The sequence below is a fragment of the Phymastichus coffea genome, unplaced genomic scaffold (genome assembly GCF_024137745.1).
Source record: "Phymastichus coffea isolate CEN01 unplaced genomic scaffold, Cenicafe_Pcof_1.1 PCOF00037, whole genome shotgun sequence".
Lineage (NCBI taxonomy): Eukaryota > Metazoa > Arthropoda > Insecta > Hymenoptera > Eulophidae > Phymastichus > Phymastichus coffea.
In genome coordinates this window covers 359573-381646 of record NW_026706848.1, presented here as the reverse complement: position 1 = coordinate 381646, position 22074 = coordinate 359573, and the positions used below count along the sequence as shown (strand labels likewise).

The 22074-nt window shown below is 35.8% G+C and overlaps 1 protein-coding gene across 2 annotated transcripts in view; it reads left to right on the top strand.

Annotated features, from left to right (window-relative positions):
• The window catches only part of LOC131663662 (mediator of RNA polymerase II transcription subunit 28), a 399554-nt gene that overhangs the window by 319434 nt on the left and 58046 nt on the right, over positions 1-22074 (top strand). For both annotated transcript variants that reach the window (XM_058934192.1, XM_058934193.1), the window contains exon 3: positions 8437-8576. In XM_058934192.1, coding sequence (XP_058790175.1) covers positions 8437-8576 — 140 coding nt within the window. The remainder of the gene's footprint in view (positions 1-8436; positions 8577-22074) is intronic.

The window sequence follows — 22074 nt, the reverse complement described above, 5'->3', positions numbered from 1 at the left end:
GGAATCGATTGGCAATATCCGCGCGAGAAAACCATAAAGAGAGCTAACACAACCATGAACTAAGTTCTCACCGTAACTCATATTTGAATTTGAGACCGAGGATCCTCAGATTTTGATTTAGCGCGTCGAAATACCTAAAGATACGTGACCAAATTATAGTTAAAAATCTGTAGTGTAATGATGTATATGGAATACATGAATTTTATCGATCGGTGAGTCATTTGACCCTCAGATGACCTTGGAGGGTCATGTTGGAAAAAATAGAAAATACATATTTGGACGTAAAATTTCCCGCTCTTTCCGAATCCGTGGTCAGATTTTATGTTTTTCCGTAGTAAATGCGTTTGACCTTCAAATGTCCTTGAACACGACGTGCTGGGGTTATGTGGACCTCGGATTTGGATTCAGCGCATCGAGAAACCTAAAGATACCTGACTCATTTGTACGCATGTCTTTACTTGTGATGATGTATGTGGGAAATACGAATTTGATCTATCGGTGAGTCATTTGACCCTCAGATGACCTTGGAGGGTCATGTTGGAAAAAATAGAAAATACATATTTGGACGTAAAATTTCCCGCTCTTTCCGAATCCGTGGTCAGATTTTATGTTTTCCCGTAGTAAATGCGTTTGACCTTCAAATGTCCTTGAACACGACGTGCTGGGGTTATGTGGACCTCGGATTTGGAATCAGCGCGTCGAAATACATATAGGGTATCAATTTTGCCGAAGGACTTTTTCCGGTTCCCATTTGTGGTCCTGTGTAATTTGTTGTTGTTTTTCTGTTAATAAAGCTTGAAGAGGTCAGCAAATGTGCTGACGAAACGTTGCTGAATATAATTAATATTAAGTGAATTTCCATCTCTTACTATTTCCCTTCTTTCCATTAATACAAAATTTATCATTTAAGAAACCTATAAGGAAATCAAGACAGTATGTTATGTATTAGAAATACGTAAATTCCACTTAAATTGACTGTGAATGTATTAACCCTTATTATATCTAGTGCGCATTAGCAGACCCCTCCTGTGTATACTATACTAACATAAGATCCATACTCATGGATAGATCTATCATAACTTTAGTAAATTTGTAATAGTGTAGGCTGATCGGTGCCTGCAACGTATGTCTCTCTCTCTCTCTTTTATCTATACAGGCAAAGGCTCGTGGCTAGCGTCAGACGCGTATGTGGATCACGTGGCTGATGCTTGTCTTTATTTTTCAGCATTCAAAGAGTGGAGGAATAAGCCACAGGAGAAAGAAAAACTATTGCCGTACGTGAAGAAAGAGAGGGAGAGAATGAGAAGAGTTAGGCTAGGCATGCGGTCACTAGTCGGTGTTACGTGCCGCCGAGAAGGCATTGAGAGAGGAGGGGGAGAAGAATGAAACAATCAGTAGGTAAAGAATAGGACTACTTAGCAGCCGGACGTATCTGCCTGTGTTTTGTCTGCGTACTTATTTATACTACGATGAAGGTTACAATTGAGGTGCGAGAGGATTGATTCAGCTACAAAAGGAAGAGTGATAGGTTGTCCCGAGTGCGTAGACCAAGGCAGTTCAAAAACAAAGACAAGTGACCTCCATTGTAGTCCACTTCCACCACTCTTATCGTAAAGACGTCTCGTAGATCAGCTTTAAAGAAAGATGCAGAAATAGGCTGGTTTTAATATTTTCTGACCAAGTGGAATTTATTTAAAGGTTTTAACAAAATGTGTTAGGTATGCTTACAACTATCAAATACATCAATTTGACGTATAGGTATGAAAACGAAGGTCCAAAATGTAGTCTTTCACTTGGACTCTTACGAACTGCTCGCTGCACGGCTTCGCGGGCTTTTATAGCTTTTATAGCTGTAAAATTTGTTAAATTATCGATATTTGCAATCTTAAGCGGGTTTTGCTTGCTTCATTATAATCTGCAGAGTAAGACTTATAACAAGTTTGATATCAACTCGTTATGTCTCTCTCTACGGCGATAATATTAAGAATATTATATATCTATAATGTTGTATTATTTGAATTATGTTTCTCCTTAGCAGCAGCAGACGACTTTGGAGAAGGTAAAAGAGAGTGCCGGCAGAGAGACCGCGTGTGCGTGTAGGCATAACGATATGTGTGACGAGCTGCGATTAGCCAATAGCTCGTGAGCCGTGCAGAGGCATTCGGTCGTACGTATCCTCGTTTTAGCTTTTCTTTGTGAATCGCCTCGTGGCAAGAGAGTGACTGTTGACTGTGACGAGTTAGTGAGGTACAACTGTGCGTGCGACACCTCCTCTCCTTCGCGACAAGCGACTGTATAGATAGGCAAATTCTGCAATCTTGCTGAATTGTAATCGAGGGGCATAGATTAATGTAAGTACCAACCGTTTCTTGGATCTCTCTCTCGCTTTGCGTATCTCGCCGCTCTTTCTCTGAACCGCCCTGTACACTGACACGTACATAAACTATATATATTTATATACTTTTATGACTGCATGGCTTTTCTTTTGGACTACCTTTTCCTTCCTATCGCTCCCCTCAACTTTCGCGATTTAAGCTGCGTGACCTACGACGCTCTCCGCGGGCCAGTTGGTGATCTGACCTACCGGGCCGGTCTTACGTAGCAGAACGTAATCCCGCGAAGAGCTGCAATTGTGCCAGCCACTACTTGATCTCGATTTAATTAATAAATTGTAGCGGTCTAAATTTCCGTTACAGCCTTTTTAATTTTGCCACCTGTCTGGGAGTTCATTAGAGTACAATGACTTGCTGACATTACAGAATTTGAATTTTTTAAAGAGCTTGAATTCCTGAATTTCATAAAAGAATTTATGAGGCGTCATAAGACGTAACAGTATATTAATTACAATATATCAGGTAGACGAGGGTGGTCCGATAAGTACTTAGCCTCACCGCCCGATGGCGCCACTCTCGCAAAAGAAATATTCTATTACGTAGTACAACCTTCTCGATGGTTACTGTCAAGATTTCAGCCGGATCGGAGTTGTAGTTTATTTTTGAGAGCGTGTGAAAGCAAGTGTGTCCGTTGATTTTTGAAAAATGGAAAAAGAGCAGTATCGGTCGGTGATTCGATACTTTTTTTTGGAAGGAAAATCGCGCAGCGAAATCAAAAAGCGCTTAGATGCTGTGTACGGTGACTCTTCTCCTTCGATGGCGACCGTCAAAAATTGGTTTAACGAGTTTCAACGTGGTCGCTTGTCGATTTTTGAAGAGCCACATCCAGGTGCTCCGAAAACGGCTACCACGGAGAATAACGTGACAAAAATTCACGATCTCGTATTGGCAGATCGACGATTGAAGGTGCGCGAGATAGCTGAGATCGTAGGCATTTCAAAAGACCGCGTGGGTCATGTCCTGCATGAAATTTTGGGTATGAGAAAGCTGTCGGTGCGGTGGGTACCGCATTTGCTCACTCCGGACAACAAGCGCAACCGTGAGATAACTTTAGAGCAGTGTCTGATGCTGTTTAAGCGCAATCCGAAGGAGTTTCTGTGTCATTTCGTGACCGTTGATGAAACATGGATCCAGTATACCACTATACATACCAGAGACAAAGGAACAGTAGAAATAGTGGACTTTACCCGGCGAAAGTGCTCCGAAGAAGGCGAAGACTGCCCCCTCGGCCGGAAAGGTGATGGCCACCGTTTTCTGGGATTTACAAGGTGTGATCTACGTCGACTACCTGGAGAGGGGTAAAACGGTCACAGGGCTGTACTATGCCGAATTATTGGGCAGATTCGACGTCAAATTGCAGAAAGAACGGTCCCATTTGGCGAAGAAAAAAGTGCTCTTCCACCATGACAACGCACCGGCTCACACCTCCGCCGTCGCCATTGCCAAATTGGTCGAATTAGGCTACGAACTGCTGCCCCATCCACCGTATTCTCCAGATTTAGCCCCGTGCGATTTCTTTTTGTTTCCAAACTTGAAAAAGTCACTCGCCGGGCAGAAATTTGAGTCGAATGAGGAGGTAATCGCTGCCACGGAAGCCTACTTTTCAGACCTCGAAGAAACGTATTTTTCAGACGGGTTAAAGAAGTTGGAGCATCGCTGGGCCAAGTGTATCGAACTAAAAGAAGACTATGTCGAAAAATAAAACGCCACTTTTCCAAAATTTTTGTTTTTCTTTTGTAGGCTAAGTACTTATCGGACCACCCTCGTATATGGCATAAAAAAAGAAATGATAATATTATTTCACATTTAAGCACAATTTTTTATAAGTACAACTCAATCATTATGATCGTGTAAAAAAGTACGAAGGTCTGCAATGGCTCCGTCGGTAGGGCGACGGACTCGCACCCAGTAGGCCCGGGTTTGATTCCTAGTCCCTGCTGATTGATACAAGCACCACTGAAAAAAGTTTCATATGCTTTGTTTTCAAACACATTGCAAGCTTCCGTCGCTGATTAGCACTGATAGAGCATAAATAGAGCAACGTTAAATAAAAAAAATATTTATATCACAAGAAAAAAAATAATAAAAATTCCATTACACAATGTGTAAAATGATGTCTGTTTCCTATCAGCAGACCACATAAAACTGCATTTTGTTCGCGCATTCATAATTTATTTTACTTTTACATAGAAAATATGGTATTATATAGTAATTACAAGGGTGGTCCGATACTTATGGTATTACCGGTATTGGTCCGGTACTTTTGTAGCTAAGTAAGTACTTACTTAGCTACAAAAGAAAAACGAAAATTTTGGAAAAGTGGCGTTTTATTTTTCAACATGGTCTCCTTTTAGTTCAATACACCTGGCCCAGCGATGCTCCAACTTCTTTAACCCGTCTGAAAAATACGTTTCTTCGAGGTCTGAAAAGTAGGCCTCCGTGGCGGCGTTTACCTCCTCATTCGACTCAAATTTCTGCCCGGCGAGCGACATTTTTAAGTTTGGAAACAAACAAAAATCGTACGGGGCTAAATCTGGAGAATACGGTGGATGAGGCAGCAGTTCGTAGCGTAATTTGACCAATTTGGCCATGGCGACGGCGGAGGTGTGAGTCGGTGCATTGTCATGGTGGAAGAGCACTTTTTTCTTCGCCAAAAGGGGCCGGTTTTTTTAGCAATTCGACATCGAATCGGCCCAATAATTCGGCATAGTACGGCCCTGTGACCGTTTGGCCCGTGTCCAGGTAGTTGATGTACATCACATCTTGTGAATCCCAGAAAACGGTGGTCATCACCTTTCCGGCCGATGGGGCAGTCTTCGCCTTCTTCGGAGCACTTTCGCCGGGTAAAGTCCACTATTTCTACTGTTCCTTTGTCTCTGGTATGTATAGTGGTATACTGGATCCATGTTTCATCAACGGTCACGAAATGACGCAGAAACTCCTTCGGATTGCGCTTAAACAGCATCAGACACTGCTCTGAAGTTATCTCACGGTTGCGATTGTTGTCCGGAGTGAGCAAATACGGTACCCATCGCGCCGACAGCTTTCTCATGCCCAAAATTTCATTCAGGACATGACCCACGCGGTTTTTTGAAATGCCTACGATCTCAGCTATCTCGCGCACCTTCAATCATCGATCTACCAATACGAGATCGTGAATTTTTGTCACGTTATCCTCCGTGGTAGTCGTTTTCGGGCGTGGCTCATTAAAAACCGACGTGCGACCACGTTGAAACTCGTTAAACCAATTTTTTGCGGTCACTATCGAAGGAGAAGAGTCTCCGTACACAGCATCCAAGCTCTTTTTGATTCCATTTTTCTAACACGCTCGCTTCCATACGCGGTTACAATAGAACTATGAGTACGATTCGGCTGAAATTTTGACAGTAATCATCGACAAGATTGTACTACATGGTAGTATATTTCTCTTGCGAGAGTGGCGCCATCGGGCGGTGAAGTTAACTACTTATCGGACCACCCTCATACTTAAAGCGTATATTCATTACTGCATTAGCATATTTGGGTTATTCTTAGCTATTTCGATTGACTTGTAACCCTTAAGTTACGGATTTTTTTTTAATTTGGCACAATTTTTGTGCACATAAAAGTGAGATTTTTCCCAAATTTTGATGACGATACATTTATTATATCGAAAGTTATTAACAATTAAACAAAAATAATTACAAATTTTGAAACGGCTATATTTTAAAAACTAATAAAGATATCGAAGTCGGATTTTTTCAAAATACTTATAATGTCTTAAAATTTCGAAAATATTACAACAATAAATAATTAAAATTTTTTTTCGAAAGGTATTAACTTTTTGTTTAAACAATTGCTAATATCTCAAAAAGTATATATTTTTTTTGAAAAACTCTTGCTCCTGCGTATTGCTGAGAATTTTTGCCATCGAAATCAGTCATAAAATTCAAGGGCCTGACATATCAGAAGGCGTAGCCCTAATCAAAATAGGATGCCTTGGTGTACGGTCGCAACGGCAACAGGACGTCTTCGTGGTCTTACGCTGTGGCGTTTTCTTTTAATTAGAGCTATGTTTTCCAATATGTCGGGCTCTTGAATTTTATGACTGATTTCAATAGCAAAAATCCTCAAAAACACGCAGGAGCAAGAATTTTGCTAGCCAGAATTTTGCTAGCAAGAATTTTGAAGGCGTAGCCCTAATCAAAATAAGATGCCTTGGTGTACGGTCACAACGGCAGCAGGACGTCTTCGTGTTCATACGCTGTGGCGTTTTCTTTTAATTAGAGCTATGTTTTCCAATATGTCGGGCTCTTGAATTTTATGACTGATTTCAATAGCAAAAATCCTCAAAAACACGCAGTAGTAAGAATTTTTCAAAAAAAATATACTTTTTGAGCTATTAGCAATTGTTGAAACAAAAAATTAATAACGTTTGAAAAAATTTTTATATCGTTTATTGTTGTAATTATTTCGAAATTTTAAGGCATTATAAGTATTGTAACGTGGTAAGCGATAGCTTACGACGTCACACATATTAATACCACAGACAAGCGTCAGGAGCCGCGCACACGAGCTGCTGACGAACCTACGACCTGTACAGAGAGAGAGAGAGAGAGAGCTAGGACCGAAGAGAGGGCAGCGCGCTCGCGACTATCAAGCACACATAGATAACCACGAAGTGCGAATTAGAAACAGAGTGGGGAGCGGCGAAGATATCGGCCGCCGAATATCACACGAACGAGGCCCCGTGGCTTTTTCGCTCCGTTCGCGGCACGCGACGCATCTTCCGCGACAGCACCGAAGACTCGTCGCTCGCGCGTGACCTTGACGACGAACGACCCTAACGGACGGCTTCACCGTCGGCCCAGCAAGCGCACGCGGCGAAGGCCCCTCCTGGCAGTGCATATCGAGGAGGTAAAATATCGGACGAGCGAGTGCAAACCGAGGAAAGGACCGTGATGTCCATCGCATAAGCGTAAGCATTGCCGTACTTTACTCTCTCTCTCTCTCTCCCAAGAAGCACATAGCTGTGCGAGAGTCAGCTCGGCGGAGCCGACTAGTTTTGTACGTTAGCGAGGCGAGGCGAGCCGATGTGGAAATAGCGACAACCGCTGCGAAAGGTTGACGCGTGCCTTTGGCACTGTAAGAGTAACGATTCAATAAAGGGATATGGAAGTCAATTCCGGACCGTCTTTTACTGGACGCTCGCATTCCTCTTCAATTGCAGGTACATTACAGGTTTAAGCAGGAGTACGAACGCACGCCTCTCCGCGGGCAATCGCTAGCGCTGCGATTGCGTACACCTGAGCTAACCGGAACTCCTCCTGCGACGTGTGGTGCGATGCTAATTGTTGTCGACATTAGCTAGTCTGGGAGTACTAATACTATCGCACAGAGCACGTTACAGTATTTTGAAAAAAAATCCGACTTCGATATCTTTATTAGTTTTTAAAATATAGCAGTTTGAAATTTTTTTATCATTTTTCATTAATAACTTTAGACATAATTAATATATTGTGATCAAAATTTGGGAAAAATTTCACTTTTATGTGTACAACAATTGAGCCAAATTTAAAAAAAAATCCATAACCTAAGGGTTACAAGTCAATCGAAATAGCCAAGAATAACCCATTTAGAAAATGAAAATTTATAACTCGGGAGTACAAGTAAACAAACAAGCATTCCATCAAATAAACACAAAATGATAATCTCTTCCACTGTATTTTTTGATAGTACAATGTATTCTTCGATGATCGGCGTAAAATCGCGAAAATCATTAATATTTTATTTTTAAGTATTTTAGTTCGCTATGGAAATGATAATTGAATATACGGGAAAATAAAGAATTCTTTAGAAACGCATTACAACATAAATGATATAATAGTGTATATCCTAAATCGATGAAAATTATAAATAATCCAGTTTGAAACAATGCAGAAATTAAAAGTTTTCTTTTTTGTGTTTTATACATTTACTATAAAACGTTATAAAAATTGATCAAAACATTATAAAAAGATTTATTTTCGATTTTTTTGGAAAATCAAATATTTTATATTTTTAGGAGGGAATATTGGATTGAACACTAATATTCATGCTTGTGGAAGCAATGGAAACAATACAAATGTACATCATATTTTACATCAACAGATACAACAACAACAGCAATTACAAATGCAGCAATTACAGCAACAACTTCAACAAGTAATATTTTTGAAATTATTCGTCATATTTTGTCTTTTGTATTATGTCCCATTAACCCAATAACCATTTAGTTAAAACAAATATCAAAGGTTTTATTTAACTAGAACATCATAGCGCGCGTAGCGCCCGCAAATTTACACATACGAGGGTGGTCCGATAAGTACTTAGCCTACAAAAGAAAAACAAAAATTTTGGAAAAGTGGCGTTTTATTTTTCGACATAGTCTTCTTTTAGTTCGATACACTTGGCCCAGCGATGCTCCAACTTCTTTAACCCGTCTGAAAAATTCGTTTCCTCGAGGTCTGAAAAGTAGGCTTCCGTGGCAGCGATTACCTCCTCATTCGACGCAAATTTCTGCCCGGCGAGTGACTTTTTCAAGTTTGGAAACAAAAAGAAGTCGCACGGGGCTAAATCTGGAGAATACGGTGGATGGGGCAGCAGTTCGTAGCCTAATTTGACCAATTTGGCCATGGCGACGGCGGAGGTGTGAGCCGGTGCGTTGTCATGTTGGAAGAGCACTTTTTTCCTCGCCAAATGGGACCGTTTTTTCTGCAATTTGACGTCGAATCTGCCCAATAATTCGGCATAGTACAGCCCTGTGACCGTTTTGCCCCTCTCCAGGTAGTCGACGTAGATCACACCTTGTAAATCCCAGAAAACGGTGGCCATCACCTTTCCGGCCGATGGGGCAGTCTTCGCCTTCTTCGGAGCACTTTCGCCGGGTAAAGTCCACTATTTCTACTGTTCCTTTGTCTCTGGTATGTATAGTGGTATACTGGATCCATGTTTCATCAACGGTCACGAAATGACACAGAAACTCCTTCGGATTGCGCTTAAACAGCATCAGACACTGCTCTAAAGTTATCTCACGGTTGCGCTTGTTGTCCGGAGTGAGCAAATGCGGTACCCACGGCACCGACAGCTTTCTCATACCCAAAATTTCATGCAGGACATGACCCACGCGGTCTTTTGAAATGCCTACGATCTCAGCTATCTCGCGCACCTTCAATCGTCGATCTGCCAATACGAGATCGTGAATTTTTGTCACGCTATTCTCCGTGGTAGCCGTTTTCGGAGCACCTGGATGTGGCTCTTCAAAAATCGACAAGCGACCACGTTGAAACTCGTTAAACCAATTTTTGACGGTCGCCATCGAAGGAGAAGAGTTACCGTACACAGCATCTAAGCGCTTTTTGATTTCGCTGCGCGATTTTCCTTCCAAAAACAAGAATCGAATCACCGACCGATACTGCTCTTTTTCCATTTTTCAAAAATCAACGGACACACTTGCTTTCACACGCTCTCAAAAATAAACTACAACTCCGATCCGGCTGAAATCTTGACAGTAACCATCGAGAAGGTTGTACTACGTGATAGAATATTTCTTTTGCGAGAGTGGCGCCATCGGGCGGTGAGTCTAAGTACTTATCGGACCACCCTCATATGTATACATTACATATATGTATATATAATAAAAATTGAAATTTGTAAAATTTATTAAAATAATATCAATGATATAATTCTCTATAAACATAATTTTTAACTAAAGAATAATGTTTTTGATTACCTAAATACATTTTTAATGATTCACATGATCTCACTCTGAACATGGCAACATAAAGTTGACCATGATTAAAAACATCTTTTCGAAGATCATTATTAATTTAATCCAAAATTTGTCCTTGAGATTTATCAATAGTTATAGCAAAAGCCAATCGAATTGGAAACTGTTGTCTTTTAAACGTGAATGGATATTGATTTTCACAATACAACGTAATTTGATTGAGAAATACAATGTTATTGCACTCGTCGTCTGTCAGTATTTTAAATTTTTATAAATGATTAGGATAATCAAGTAATTGTAATCTTGTTCCATTACACAATCCTTCTCAAAGACTAATATTTCTAATCAACATCACTATGCAAAATTTTCGTAAACGTAATTGATGGGGACTTAGGAGGGTTCAATGTGTTAAGATATTCTGGTAAAAGTACTAGTACTTCTTCCATAACACCATTATTACAATTTTCAGAGCTGTGTATGCCTGTGTAAATGTGCTCTGTACTTTTATCAAACAAATTAATTATACAATAATTAATTTCATCTACATCAGCATTTCTGGCAGATAAAATTGCACAATAACTAATTTCATCAAATTTTTTCTCTTATATTAAATTACCGAAAGTGTTTTGAACAATATATTCATTTTCTGGTAATAGACATTGTTAAGGAAGCTTAATATTATTATCATGATCATTTAATGCTCCATTACCAACATCCAACAAATATTTAGCAAAATCAATTTCATGCGGTAAAACTCTCGTGTTAATTTTCAAGTGAAATAACGAAAAGAATGTCTATAATTATGAGTATTTAATAGACAAAATTTAGTATTTCACTGCGCATTTCATTGACTTTAATCGAAAGCAATTATCTAAAGTCACCACCTAAAACCATTATTTTACCACCAAATGGTTGATCATTGTTCATTATATATTGTAATGTTCTATTTACAATTTCTAAAGCTTATCTGGGAGCCATAGGAGCCTCATCACAAATAAACACTTTAGTATCTTTTAAAATCATGCCTTCATTAGATTGTATTTTAATATTTGATGATGAATCATTCAACATTAGAACTCGTAAGCCAAAAGTGTTATGTACTGTTTTTCCATTAGGTAATAAGTTGCGGCAATGCCAGTGTATTCCATTGCTGAACATTTAAAGCATAAAAATAAGTAGAGCCAATGTAATTATCTGAACGTGATGCTTTAAGAATGTTATCAAGTTTTTTTTTGTTCGTCGTTTAATTTTTTATATTCTTGATTGCCAATTTGTAATCGATGATTACCAACATCATTCTCATAATTATTGACAATATCAATCATTACATTTTGGTCCATTGTTGAGAAGTCAGCAATACTTTTTCCTTCCTTAATTAAAATATTATTTATTTCGGAGTAGGCCATTTGATAGCTGATATTCAAATCGTTACGTAAAAAATCTTGAGACATTGAATCATTAAATGTTTCCCATAATTTTTCTGGATAAATAGGTTGACAGTGAATCGGTATAAGAACAAATAAATGTCTGACAAGTTTTGGCATCATCCAAAACATTACTTCCCTCATAGCTTTACTTCATTCATCATCCTCTTCAATAATTCCCAACGTCAGAAATGTGTAATGCGGTACGTTACAAGACTTTGCTTGAGAGTGTTGCATTATTTGCAACACCTCAGGAAAGTCACCTCCGTTCCCTGCCTCCTTGTAACCAGCCGTATAATTATAAACTATGCGCATCCTAATTCGAACAAAAATTATTTTCTATATCCGTCCACCCAAACCTGAGAAAACGATGTAACAAGTTGAAAAACGCGATCCGACGGATGAACGAAAAATGGAACGCACTAAGAGAAAAAGAGAGCGCATGCATACACACACTCACGACCTCGTGTTGCTAGTTAGAGGAAAACGCACGGGAAACTTGACAGAAAAATGCAACAAAAATGTATGTGAGCGAAATCTGCGGACTTCTTATACTTCCCAACACTGACACAAACACTATAAAGATGCTGGCACATCTGGGGCGAACAGAAAATCGTCGATGAAGGGATAGCCGGCAACCAACTGTGTCAGGTTGCTGCGCACCATCGGCGACATTCTGAGCGCCACACACACTGACACTGCGGTTGATCACTGTTAACACCCGGAAACACACACACAACACCCGGACACACACGAGTATCACACAACCATAGGGGAGCGTTCCAGGAGACGCTTCGGAGACCGACAACAGAGCACGAGGTTGACACGCGGGAGCGAAGGCGGCTATCTTGAAGAGCGGTACAGACTAAATGAGAGCGAACGAGACAGACTAGACGAGAGCGAGCGAGACAGACTAAGCAAGAGCGAACGAAACAGATCATATGAAGCGAGCAAACTAAAACAAGTATTATACAGATTCAAATATAAATGCGATGATGAGGGTGCTACATAAATAAGACCGACTTACAATTATATTATTACTACAAATAATTTAGCGATACGATTTATACATGTAACATATCATGCCAACTTTGTGACGAGGCCCATCGTATCCGTTGCAGTGGAGCGAAAGAGCCTCCCGCACTTTCCCCTTTAAAATGATTAGTGACACGGCGCTCGGGCACGAGCCCATTGTATGGCTCGTGAGAATTATCAATACGATAATTCTTCAAACGTGTAAGTTCAGTGTTACAATGTAAATGACTACGTATAGTGCAATTTAAAAAATTATATAGTATTATACTATTTCTCCATAATACACCTATAAAATTAAAGATATTAAATATTTCAGGTAAAATCAATGTTAATTAATAATAATAAAAATTAAATACGATGATGATGTAATTCCAGCCATTTATTAATACCTTGATATTCGATAGGAAGTTTGAGCCAATGATGCGGAGGTTTAAAAAGTACTGTAGATGAAGTATTAGATAATTCTGGTAAATAAGCAAAATCCTTACAAATAAAAATATTTAATATCTAAAATATAGTCCATTTTAGAGTATAAATCCAATTATTCTCTGTTATATGTGAACTGAATCGTATCTCAAAGCAATACTATATTTTTATTCTGAAGATCTATATAAACCCTTTAATACTAAATTAATAAGTTAGAGGGTGCTACAGTCGATTCACCCCCACTCTTTTGTTTTAGCTATTCCTTCCATATGCTATCCCTGCTATAAAAGTTCCATTGAAAACCATTGAAGAATTTCTGAATGGTTTTCAATCTTCGATCTGAACACTCCAAATGACCATTGAATATGATTCCTCATCCAACAAGAAATGTCAAGATATTAAATACTATTGGTTCCAATAATATAGATTACTATTGATTCCTAATCGAGATTAATCATTATCAATAGAAAAATATACTATTAAAGTAATGGTTTTCAATAGGATTCAATGAAATTTCTCATGTATGTTACCCAATCGATTTCAATGGTAAAATTCGTGGTCAAATCGAAGATTTGAAACCATTCGAATGCGATAATCAATTTGATTGAATTGATATCAATGGTTTGTTATTGCAACATTCAAGTCTCGTATCGTTGAATAATTTTCAATAGTTTTGAATATGAAAGTCCTAACATTTCAATAATATGCAATAGAAAATATCAATCAATTGAATGGGTATTAATGGTCTTTTATCGCATGATCAACTTTTTTTCTGACGTTGAATAATTTTGAATAGTTTTTAATGTGAAGATCACATCAATCCAATATTATGCAATAACAGAAATTAATCTCATTGAATAGGTATGAATAGTTTGTTATTGCTTAATCAAGGATTTTTGTGGCGTTGAATAATTTTCAATAGTTTTGAATACGAAAGTCGTAACAACTCAATACTCATGACGACGATTTATACATTGTTGTACAAAAGTACAACGTATTTCCAGAATATCCATTTGAAGGAGTGACTCATATCCGAAAAATTCAAAGCGAAAACGAGATTGATCTCATCAAACCCATTGGTGAAATAGATTGCAAAATAATTTTGGTAGACGTTAGAAATGCTAGATATTTATGCAAAATGCCCAATTCATTTGAAATCCAATAATAATGTTCATGTCAATTTTGGTAATTTGTTGATGTACATAAAAAACCATTTATTTACAATTGAAAAAAAATCGAATACCCATTAAAAATTATATTCGAATATGTTTTTACTTAAAAACTATTAAAATTGATAAAAGTCTATTCAATCAAATCATATACGGAGTTTTTTCATTCATGACCTATATAAAATTATAATATCCAAAGCATAAGATACGATTCTTCAATTATAGTATCGAACAACTATTCAAATTTATAAAAAATCATTCAATTATGGAAATTTTTTCTTACATCATCTAATGAAAAATTATAGAATAAAATTATATTTGATAAGTTTGTAGAATGAAGGATTATTCAAAACTATACAAACAACTTCTCAATAGAATACGATTGAGTTTTACTTGCATTTACCAATCATTAGATTTCATTAAAAAATATTCAATTGAAAATATTTGAAATTTTTTTGTTTGCCTTTCATAAGAAATTATAGAATACTATACCTCATTGAATGCGATTGGGTTATTTTTATATTGACCAATCATTAAGATTAAAAAAAAAACTATTAAATGAAATATTGCTAAAGTTACAGTATTGCTTTTGCTCATATTGGCATATATGGAAAACCATTCTATAAAATATTATTGACCAACCGTGTAATTGGATAAAAATTAATATCCATATAATATGATTCAATAAAATATGATTGGACAATTATTGTATCGAAAAATTATTAAAATTCATAGAAAGATATACAATAAAATATCATTGATTAATTATTTTATTGAACTGTGATTAATATTCATTCAATGCAATTGGATAGATTATCATTGAAACCATTCCAATACAAAGTATTATTCAGAAAGATTGAATTCTATTAAATTTAATGGTAAGTTTTACTATTAGTTATGCTTACCATGAAGTATTATTGAAAATCATTCAGTTTCAATCGTCATCGGAACATTGAACCATTCAGTTCATTGATTACCATTGAATATGAATGATCCCGAATAGGAATGAATGGAACTTTTTTAGCAGGAATGTTCAGAGAAAATAGTATTGCTTGCAGCGCCGTCACTTTGTAGGCAGTACCCTCAGTTTGCTGGCAGCGCCCTCACTTAACCTTTATAAGCCGCTTCGGCCTAGCACAAGAGTGCAGTCTCTCGAAACAGCCTGCGAGCTAAGCTTGCCTTACCTTACTCCATTTGCAAATAGTTCCTCATTAGTTACTTGAATCCTTATTGATTTGATAAACAAACCAATATTAATTACCAACTAAGAACGAGTTCATTTCAGAGCTGTTCGCTACCTTTTCCATCCTCTCATTATAATAATCCTTTATGCAACTACAGCTAAGTGACTCTACAAGACAATAAAAACCAGATAACTAACAACATGACTTCTATCGCCTATTTTGAATAAACAATTAAAAATTTATGGAAAGCTTATCATAATTCGGATATTAGATGGAGAAATCTGGCAATTAATGATATAATTTCAATTAATGAATTAATTGAATGAGCAATTCGACAAAGATGTCAAACTTGTGCTTGTCATTTGAATTCTATTGAAGTAAATTTAAGTAAAACTATAAAAGTTGGTGGAAGTATACATCCATTAACAGCTATTCAGGATAAAATTTCAGGAGATGGAGTTGTTTGAAGGCCAATTCATTTAGCGTTTGAAAATCGAATTAGTACAGCCTGTATAATTAATCAACATCACTTAGATATAAAAACATTTCTAGATGCTGCAAATCAACTTTTACAAATTAAAATACTTCAATTTCTTACTATCCATGATAACTTGAAAATAAATACAGAAATGGCAGCACAATTTATCATAAAGAAAAATCAAGAAGAAGATATTCAAATCAAATATTTCAATACAGAAAATGTTTGCATTTATAGAACTATTGATCTTGATAGATGGTTTCAAAATATCGTTACAGATATTATACTTAAGAAAATAGAAGAATTTCAAGAAAGAGATTCAGGCTGGTCGCTAAAAACTATTGTTAGGCTCACTATCAATATAAATAAGTATAATCCTTTAAAACTATTCTCATATATTCCATTACCGTCAAACTTAAACAATAAAAAAGACAATGAATGTTTTAAGTGGGCTATTTTTTCATATCTTCATCTAGTTAAACAACATTCTTATAGAGTAAATAAGTACAAGTAAATGAGAATAAATTGAATTTTGGACGGTAAAAGCTTCCCTGTAAAAACGAAAAGTATTCTTACATTTGAAAAGTTAAATAACATAACTGCAAATTTATACATACTTAAAAAATATGGATCGAAATATGAAGTCTCACCGTGCTATATAACAAAATCAAAACAAACAAAACATGTCAACTTACTCTTAATACAAAATGAATATATTGATAAAAATGATACTAATAGTCCTCGTATACCAAAAGATGATGAAAAATTCAAATTAAAAACTCACTACGTTTGGATTATACATTTATCTGCTCTTTTTCGTAGTTAAATTACACGACATAGTGGAAAATGTTATCTTTGTGAACGTTGTCTTCATTATTTTATTAACGATCAAAATTTGAAATCTCATAAAATTGACAGTTCCAAAATAAATAAGTGTCGGATTAATTTACCTGACGATCCCACTTTAGAATTTAAAAATTATATACATACAGAAGATCACAATTTGTTATATATGCCGATTTCGAATGTCTGTTAAAATCTGTAGAAGATCCGAATAGAAATCTCAATGTTAAGAGATCAAGAACATGAAACCTTTAGTGTCGAATTATATGTAAAATGCCGTTATGATGATAGTAAGTCGATATATAAGTCATATAGAAAAAAGTTAAATGAAGACGAATCACCAGCATCATGGTTTATAAAGCAATTGAAGTCTCTAGTAATTAAATTACAACAGATATATAACAATGCTATAGAAATGGATTTATCATTTATTAATGAACAGGCATTTATAACGGCAAGAAGATGTCATATCTGTAATAATAATAATCGATATTTCCAAGAGAAAGAAAAACGAGTTCGAGATCATTGTCATTTAACAGAAAAATTTAGAAATGCAGCTCACAATCATTGTATTTTAAATTATAAAATTTCTTTCGATTCATACCCATATCTCTAGATAAATTAACATTTTACTATTCTCGGCTAGATATTGTACAGCGAGAATTTCCGAAAGATAATTGTATTTTGGAACAAATCAATTTACTTAAAGTAAAGGAGTTTTTCCTTATGAATATATTCAAAATTTAAATAGTCTAACTGAGATAGATTTACCACTCATTGAAAAATTAGATAGTTAATTGATAGATAGTGATATTTCTGCTGAAGAATATGAGCATGCTCAAAACGTATGGAATATTTTCAGCAGCATTTGGAAGAAAATAGATTTAGGAATGTATTCTGATCTCTATCTAAAGACTGATGTACTTCTACTAGCTGATATTTTCGAAAATTTTAAGTCAACCAGTAATAATGCATATGACCTTGATCCTGCTCATTATTACACCACCCCTGGATTAGCATGGGACGCAATGTTAAAATATACAAATATTAAACTTGAACTATTAACTGATATGGTATTATTCATTTAAAAAGGTATTCACGGAGGTATTAGTCAATGCTGCAATAGATTTTCAAAGGCATATAATAAATATATAGAAGAAGAATTCAATGAGGATGAGCCTAGTGAAATTTTAATGTATTATAACGTAAATAACCTTTACCGTTGAGCTATGACTCAATCACTACCATATGAGAGCTTTAAATGGGTTTCAAATGTAGACGAATCAAATTTTTTCAATGTCGCCGATGATAATGACATTGGCTATATTTTAGAAGTAAATCTAGAGTATCCACAAGAGCTACATGATGACCATAAAGACCTTCTTCTTTGTTCTAAACATACTAGACTACCTGGATCAAAACAAAAAAACTTTTGATAACGCTTTATGATAAAGAACGATACGTTATTCATTATAGAGAATTGAAACAAGCTCTTAAATACGGGCTGAAACTCAAAAAAATATAGAGAGCGTTTGAATTCAAACAAAAACTATGGCAGAAACCATACATTGATTTAAATACAGAAAAAGAAAGCGAGCTAAAAATGAATTTTGTAACGGTCCTATCTATGAGCTAATCTATTATTTCACTGTATCACTGCAACCCGTCAAACTCATCTATCTGTTTACACAAATTAGTATTTTAAACGGTGCCACCTCACCTATTATTCGATTGTCTTAGTACAAGAGTCTAATTTCATGACCATATAAGGAGCGTGACATCACAGACTTATAGATATAGATATAATAGTTTTTGTTATTCGAATGAAATATGTTAATTAAACGTAATTTTGATGAAACAAAGAATTTTTATATAGATTTTAATACATAGATTTAGATTATAACGTTATTCATTATAGAGCATTGAAACAAGCTCTTAAATATGGACTTAAACTGAAAAAAATATATAGAGCGCTAGAATTCAAACAAAAACTATATTGTGGAGAGGTAAATAAGTCACTGGTGTTTCTACTAAAGTAGGTTTCGACTTATTCTAATGGATTTACAAGTGATGATGCTCAAATGGAAGTACCTCACAGGTGAGAGCGAAGGTTGGGACTCTTACCATTAAAAAATAAAACAAAAATTATTTATTATTATTATGATGTTTATTTGAATAAAAGTTACTTTACATAAACGTCTTTATTCTTTCATGTGTATAAAGTCTTATCTATTCACGAATTGTGCGTGTTGTCAAATCCCAACCATTTAACGTATACTTAATTGCCACGTTTCCTCAGAACTTTTTCAATGAGATAAGCATTAGGATACATGGCTTTCTGTAGTTCTTGCTTGTAAAACCCTCCAACAATTGGATTACCTTTGTAATCTCTTAATTGATAAGTGACAGGCTTTGTCTTCGCAACACGTTGAATAGTAAAAATATCGGTAGACCAGTTAGGGGTGTATTTTTTTTCGAAAACGTGTTTAGACTTGCTCACACGTACTTTATCGCCTACTCGGAATTAAGGGCTCTTGATGAAAAGATGTTGGTTGTAAGAGAATCGTCTCAACATTTGCATTTCAGTCTCCTTAGTCAAGTCTTTAGGCTTCATATCTATTGTACGGTATTTTTGTTTATTATAAGAATTCAATAAATCAGCTAAAATGTCGATCTATTTGTAATTTCCTTGTAGACTGAATTTTTTCCACATGATATTTTTTAGCGTGCGATTGAAACGTTCACAAATAGATACCTTAAGATTGCTATAGGTCGAATATAGATTTATTTTATATTTTGTTATTAAATTTTGAAAACGTGAATTGTAGAGCTCTTTGCCACGGTTCACGGGGAGATTTCTAGGAGTGCGTCCTTTTTTTATTATAATATAGACTCCATTGCACAAGCAACATCTGCATCAGTTTTTTGTTTCACAGGAACTGCCCAAGCGTACTTTAAAAATATATCAATGACAGTTAATAGATATCGAAACCTTTTGTTTTCTCTCGAGTAGCCTTACATCTTTACAAGATCAGCTTGCCACGTATTATCTATACCAGGTATATCAACTTTTCGACGTGGATAGTTACGACGTGCTGGTTTGTGTAGCTCATCAATGACTTTTCGACGTTTTATGTTTTATTGATTGTTAATTATTTTATTTTGTTTATTCAGATATTATTTTTTTTTGTTCATTATATTGTACCAACAGTTGACGTAATACACGCTTTCGGTCACAACCTCCTTCTCAAATTTATGTTGTACTTGAGTAACTTTTTCATTAATATTTCTAAACTTTGCTGCAATTAATTGAGATATGAAGTCTAAATTTACAGTGTCTTCAGCTTGCATAGACTGAGCAATGTTATAGATCCTTTTTCCTTCTGCATCCAAGTGATCATCTACAGTGATTTTATACCCTATACCGGGAGGTTTTTATACGCGAGAGCCTTTTTCTTTGTTCAATGCACGTCCAAATACGTCAACACTCGTGTTAATACTGATAGATCGATCAAGCTCTCCTAATTCTTCAATGGTTAATTGAATTTCATTAATATGATTAGGATTACCAGCTGCTTGTTCGGCTATAAGTAATCTGAGTCGATCAACAAGTTCGTTTGTATTATCCTAATATACGAGTACATAATCAGATAATGTTCCTTTTCTTGCTATTTTATAGTTAGGTAAAAGATCATTTCTATCAATAGTTGATTTACGTTTCTTAACACTATCGCTCAAAGATAAATTTGGACCAATGTACTTTTTGAATTTGTTTACGTGCTTATTACGATATTCTCCATTTGCTTCATATCTCTTACGATGAGCGTTAGTGATTTCAAGAATTTTTATATGATTTTCAATATCCGATCAGCTGATTAATTTGGAATCCGATTCTTTACGAAAGAGAAATTCCATTAAACCAGGCGTCTTGTTGTATGCTTTATCATCACAGTCACATTATCGTTTTGGAAGAAAATTGGAGAATTGCCTATGACATATGTATTTTCATGTAAGCGAACACTAAATGTCTTGTCTAAATTATTTTTCTGCTGAAGTTCATGCAATAGTCGAACATAGTTTCTTACAATCGAATCATCCAATAGCTGTTGTCTCTGTTCTGTAGTTACATTTGAACTACTTTTGTTCAAATTTATAGCAGTTGTATCAAGTGATGATTCATCAGTCTTATGAAATTCATCATCATCATCATCAATAGAAATAGCAGACTCAAATGTAGTATCAAGCGGTTGCAATGTAGAATTTAATTCATTAGCAGTACTATTGAAATATCTAGATTTGTAGGGAGTGTTAGCTGCTACTTCTGACTTGAAAAAATTATCGAACGCGATTTTCTTTTTCTTTTTCGTTGACTGTTCAGCAGTAGTAGTAGTAGTAGTAGTAGTAGTAGTAGTAGTAGTAGTAGCGTTACTTTTATCAGTAGTTACCTCTACAAGTTTCTTCAATGGATCAAGCATAGGTTTAAAAGTTTCATGCAATGTCTTTTGTAAATCAGCTTTGCCGCGTTTTATTAGTTGATATTTGTATCTTATGGCATCACGAGCCTCGGATAATTGCTCGATCACCTTCTTTTCTTTCTCTTTTAAAGTCAGCCATATTTACGATCATAATTTCTAAAGTTAAATAATCTTCATCCGGTTACACCGCTATATTTATAGCAAAATCAAATCCATTTTTATATCGTCCATGATTTATTGGTCTGTCTCTGTTGATCACCAAAAATCCATGATTATCGTCTCTCCAACGTTTTGAACAAATTACTTTAAACTTCTCAAAAGACATATCCAAGTTAACATGATCATTGTAAATGTGTTTAATATTCATGTCATCTTGTCGAAAAAAGTTAGTAAATTCACATTATCTCGAATGAGATACTTCAGAATGTTAGCGTACGATTGAGAGAGATAGAAACTATCTACTTTTTTTATGTATTCCCATACTAAAGAATGTTCTTACATTATCTTGCTTCTCAGTGGCTATATCATCAAAAATCATGATAGAATTTGGTCGTGTTTTATCTGATAAAGAAACTGTCTCATGCTCGCTGAAAACATGATAGCCTATACCATTAATAGGCTCTAATAAATCGTTCAAAAATATATACTTGAGCTTGTTTGTGATTGGTGTGACTGTCGTGTACACTTCCCACACGTGTGCCGCTTATGTCGGGCCCATTTACCTGCACAAAGATTAGCACCACCGCAAGAAGCAAGTCTTAACGCGCTTACTGACTACCGCGCACACGTTTCATTGCTCTCTTTTTTGTTCATCGCCGTGCCTTTCTTTGTTACGAATTATCATCACTTTTGTACGAGTGATTAGGAAATAAAGCCTTGTAATCAAGATCGGCGAAGAAT